Genomic DNA, 5,845 nt, shown 5'->3' on the forward strand with positions numbered 1-5,845 from the left:
GTAGAAACTCTGCCAAATCAGACTGGAGCCTGGTGTTGCCATCCGGTTTCACCAGTCCTCAGTCAAATCGTCCAACCCATGCTAGCATGGAAAGCGGACGTTAAACGATGATGATGATGATGATGATATATATAATAATATTTATATTTAAACAACTATTTTTAAAAATTGTAGCTTGAAAAACCTTATTTGGCAAAACTTTGAAGTTTCTGTTAATTTTGGAATAAAATATAAAGGCTTCACATTATTTCACATACAAGCTCTTTTATTCAGTCAATGTTTTCTGTTTTTATATATAAACAAAAACATTTATATTCATCCACCTCACACACACATATTCATATATGTACATATAAATATATATATATATACACACATGTATATATAAATATATATACATATATGCATAAACAAAATCGATGTTTCTGATTGGGTAGCTGTTGTTAAAGTGATGCTTTATTTCTGTAGAGAATGGGTTTTCATGACATCATCTGCTCATCTTACATCTGGTTTCTATACTCTCCAGCACTGCATTATATACATAAAGTTTCCTCATTGGAAAGGTTTCCTCAATGCAGTTGCTTACAGTTTCATGGTGATGAAGGGAAGGTGTTAATTAGAAAATAAATCACATCTCTGGAAAAAATAAATAAAACTATGGTTAGTTAAAAGAACAAAAGTTAGTAATATAATAAAAAGAAAAAGATTTAGAATATTGTAGTTTTGACTATTTTTGTCTTTAGCCTCTTTTATAAATATCAGACTATGTTAGGACATGTTCAAAGTTTTCACCTTTGTTTCAGGGACATGAGGTGATTAATAGATACAGCTTTCTTTGAAGCAGATGTTGGTTATTAGAAGTCTTGCACACAGTAGAATGGTGAGTTATACAGGATTGGATTCCACCTTATCATAGTATTTCTTTACATCTGGGGTTTACACCTGCGTTAAGCCCAGCACAGTTATCTAGACAATAAGTAGTGAAGTAAATGTTAACACATTCAATGTGGTAAACATGATAATTATATTTCATTAAAAATATACCAGAACCAAAGGGAGGTAAATACTAGAGCAATGCTTATGGCGACCAGAGCAGGCAGAAATTGATTTTGAATTGATCTGAAATTTCAATTTATCTAAATTGGAAATAGGCAATATGGTAGGATGGGCTATAACTCTAGACAGGTTTTGGGCTTATTCAACCTCTTTAGTGGAAGGTAGTCATCCATGTGTCGGTCAGTTTGCTAGAGAGAAAGGAATATATGTGTTGACAAAGAGTATGTGCAGAAGCTGGTATGCTACAGTTTCTATGAATCAGTCACCTGTCATCATCATTGTTGTCATCATCGTCGTCATAGTGTCATCATCATCATCATCATCGGTTATATTTCCAGGTTATCTTTATCACTCTTTCTGAATGAAATGGACATGTAAAATTTAGAGTATTGCTTTGCAACAATCTAAGATAAAAATTTCCAAATCTTATCTACTCAGATCTTGTTGGGATTTGATAATTATACTTGTCTGCTGAAATAGAAAAATGTCTATGTACAGTAAGTCCTCTTCTCTAAAGAATGAAATATTAAATCAGTAAATATTGTTGAAGGTATTGTTGTTACTCTGACTAAATAACTCAAGACTTTGATGCATCTTCTTATGAACGAGACCAAAATGAGATCTTTAGGTTATCATCCAGTCTAATTTATTTTTCTTAAGAAGACATGTCATGGAATTCTTGCTATTTGTCTAAGACAATTAGATTATTCTCCAGTCTGTTGTTTCACTACATTTAATGTGGCTTGCTTCCTTCAACCATTGCTTTTTTTTTTCTCTCTTCATATTGGTTTTGTGCAATCAATTCACAATGTCTCTTTTATATGCATCTCCTTTACCATGTCAGAGATCATTTGCATTTTAGTCATCAATTGATACTTTGAAGATGATTTTACACTTAAAGATTACTTTGATGGTTTCAATCATTTTAAATTGCCAAATCAATAAATTAATCAAAACTTTAGAAATAATTCCTCCAACAGCTTCATTCATAATAATGTTCTGATTGCAATATTGACTTTTGTCAGTGTCTCTCAGGATGAATTGTGCTTCATTCTTGCACATGTAAACAAAATATACCATAATATTTCCTATAATGGACAAAATATTTTAATGGAATTCATCGTATATCAATGTTGGATTTCCTGTTATTTAACATCTGAGTTTGATGACAATTGTAACCACTTTAATCTCTCTTATGAGTTGTTTGAACTGCTAGAAATAATAGTTCAAACCTCTCAACTTCTCTCAAAACACACCTTGTTATTTGGATAATGGTTGATGTGATCATTGGTTCAATGTATCTGAGAAAAAGTCAAAAAATAAGATAGGGTGGCAGCAGCCAGAATATCTTTTGATTATAGGTCTTCTTGATCAGAACTGATCTGGCTAAACAGGAACAGAAGTATGGCAACAACAAGAAAAACAACAAAGACAAGCTTGTTAACTCAGTCATAAAATTTCTTTTAAAATTCATTTAAATAACTAAATTTATTGATCCATTCAAACCACATGAACCTCGAAATATGCAAATAAAAGCAATGAAATAAATTTTAAGCATGCCAGGTTTACATAAGTACAATTTGGCAAAATTATGAACAAAAGTTATTTTGGCTTGGCAGAGGAAAATATTGTTGAAATACAATCTGTACAAATAGGATGAAGAATTTGCTAGAGAACATTGGTTTCACAAATAAATGGTGTAACCACTTTGCCATCATAGGCATTGTATGTCTTTATTTAAGTCTTAGGTGTGATAAATTATATTACAAACATATGTCAGAACATTAGAGTTTGTTGGCTTCTAACAATGAATAAGTTGGCAACAACACTGCTGAGATGAATGATTGCTTAGTTCGTCATAATTAAATAAATAATAGAAAATAATTTATGGTCACAAGAGTTAATTCATAAATATAGTTCTTTGTCTTATTGATAGAATGGTGCAAACCAGTGGAGTATAATACACACACACACACACACACAAGCACACACACACACACACAAGCACACACACACACACACATGCACACACACACACATCCTCACACACACACATACAGAGCCATCCACAGACATATAGAAACACAGACATACACACATACATGCAGAACAATTTATGCATCTATGTTTGGATATAATCATTTCAACTCACATTGTGTACACACACACACATACACACACATAAACTTACACATACACACACACACACACACATATGCAGAGTGATTTGGTGCACTTAATAGTAATATATTCAATATAAATCAGTTTGTACATGTATGTATGTTGAGCACATAACTTACATGTGCATAAGATCACTCTATGTGTGAATACTGAGAAATGAAAGTGTGTGTATACTCAAACACACACACACACACACACGCACACACAAATATTTATTAACAGACAGATATATTGAAAATGGATTAGACTTTTTGAATATATATTGTAGATATGTTTGTGTATGTGTGCATGTGTGTGTGTGTGTGTGTATATATATGTTAATTATTAAGAATGTGCTTCTTTTTGGGATATATGATACATTGATGATATATATATATATACATATATATATATATAAATGTATATGTATATTTGTATGTGTGTGTGTGTGTGTGTATGGGTTGCACTTAATCATTGGTCAAACATCTCTCAATTTTTGTATGTAAGAAAAGCTGTGTTGTCGTCTTCTTCTGACTGAATAAACAGATTCATTGTTCATTGTGTATTTTATGAAATATTTCAAAAGGGATTTAGTTTTGATGACCCTTTTAGAATTAAACTGCAACTTAATTTGGGAGGTGAACCAAAGGATGGAAACCATGGAACTGGACCACCTTTAAAAATATGAGTTCAAAATCTGTCTCAGGATTTTTGTGCAGTCCTTGGTCAATTTATATGACTCTATTTGTCCCATTCAATATTTCTCACTTCACAGTTCAGGGCTGACAAGTTCACTCCTCATAAAAACGAAAATAATATAACTTGCTCCATCAGTCCATGCAGAGATATTCAATTTTCAACACCCATATTATTACATCCCCTCCATGTTGATATGAAAAGCCAAATGGCTGTTTTAACTCTCGCTGGATATAATGATATAATCATCTCTGATCTTTTTAATGTTGCCATTCATCAAATAACAGTCGAATGCTGAAGTAGCATCATCCTGACTTCATGGTGTATTAAGGATAGTATTTGGATACAAAGTATATTTTGTCTGGGTCTGGCTGTTCTGGCAGTAATGCACACACACACACACACACACACACACACACATGTATGTTTGTGTGTGTATGTGTAATATATACATATGTGTGTTTGTTTGTGTGTGTGAGTGTGTATGTTAATGTGTTTCAACATATTTATTCTTCCCTGGAAGTTATGAGCTACAAGTGGTGATGTCAGTTCCTCTGTGAACAAACTGTCCATGAGTTTTGCACCTTTGAAGCCCTGTGAAATAAGAGACCCCTTACATGAAGGGCAGGTCAGTAGCAGGAAGAGTATCCACCTGTAAAACACTGCCTCAATACAATATTTGTCTAACCTATGTTTACATCAAAAAATGAAAGGAAAAAAAATGAAGTGTGTGTGTGTGTGTGTGTGTGTGTGTGTGTGTGTGTGTGTGTGTGTGTAGGATGATAATATATATACACACATATATATGTAATTATATTCACACACACACACACATACACATATTTATGTTATATGTGTGTGTGAGGTGTGAGTGTTTGTGTGTGTATGTGTGAATGCATGTGTGGAAAGTATAAAAGCCTAAAAGACACATTCATATATGTACTAATGTCTCTTTATATATGTATATTTACAAATACATGCACACACACGCACAGATATTTGCACACAGGCACATACACACACACACGTGAATGTGTCTCTACCAGGTTTTTGCTCCTAGTACGTCAGTCAGTCAGAGAAGAACCTTAGGACATTAGTGACAAAGAAATAAGACAAAAATTGAATGAATGTGAAAGGAAGAATGTGAAAGCATTTGCTAACCAGTGGCCAAGTATGGAACTACCACCAGACAATAGAAACACTTTGAATGCTGTCATAGCATCTATGTTGGCTGATTTCAGGTACAAAGACCCACATTTTCATAACTCTAAAAATATAATTGTCTCAAAGAGATTCTTTATTTCAATTGATGCTGCTTAGAAAATGTCACTGGAACCTTCCACAAGTGTAGGAATTCTAAATAAGACAATTTCCAGAATAATTCAGTGAATTTAAACATTCACGACCACAACTCCTTTGCATCCTCCTCCTCCTCCTCCTCATCGTCATCATCATCATCATCATCATCATCATCATCGTCATCAATAGCATCTTATCATTTGTTCCTGCAGGCAGGGTTCACATAAATCTGTTGGATGCTTCTCATTCATTTGTCCTTTCAGGAAGACATTAGACAAATCTGGTTTCTCCACCCCCACCTCTTTGCCTCTCCATTTCTCTATCATTCCTCTCTCACCCCCCCTCTTGCTCGCTCTCTCACCATCTTTCCCTCTCTTCCTCCCCATCACTCTCCCTCTTCATCTCTCTCTATTATTCCCTCTCTTACTTCTCTCTCTCACTATCTGTCTCCTTCTCTTTTTCACTCCCTCTCTTTCTCTTCCATACATCTATCATGTTCAACTCTGCCATGTTTAGCTTCTGAAATCCAAAACAGGCTTCATTTTCTCCCCAGATTCAACTGCACACTCTCTCCCTCCTTGGTTCCCCCTTCATCTATGTTTTTGTCTTTCCTTCTCTTCTTCACACAATTCTC

The 5,845-nt window shown here is 34.0% G+C and overlaps 1 protein-coding gene across 5 annotated transcripts in view; it reads right to left on the bottom strand.

The window, feature by feature from the left end:
* LOC106872617 (protocadherin beta-15) overlaps positions 1-5,845 on the bottom strand; it is a 70,184-nt gene that overhangs the window by 21,806 nt on the left and 42,533 nt on the right. For 3 of the 5 annotated variants that reach the window (XM_052972928.1, XM_052972929.1, XM_014919669.2), the window contains one exon: positions 43-636. The exons of 1 other annotated variant lie outside the window; for it this stretch is intronic. Coding sequence is in view for 1 of the 4 variants with exons in the window: in XM_014919671.2 (XP_014775157.1) it covers positions 613-636 (24 nt within the window). In the remaining 3 variants the exon portion in view is untranslated. Of the gene's footprint in view, positions 1-41; positions 637-5,845 lie in introns of those variants that run through there. One more of the 5 variants, XM_014919671.2, reaches the window with a different exon arrangement.

Source organism: Octopus bimaculoides, chromosome 14 (genome assembly GCF_001194135.2).
Source record: "Octopus bimaculoides isolate UCB-OBI-ISO-001 chromosome 14, ASM119413v2, whole genome shotgun sequence".
Classification (NCBI taxonomy): Eukaryota; Metazoa; Mollusca; class Cephalopoda; order Octopoda; family Octopodidae; genus Octopus; species Octopus bimaculoides.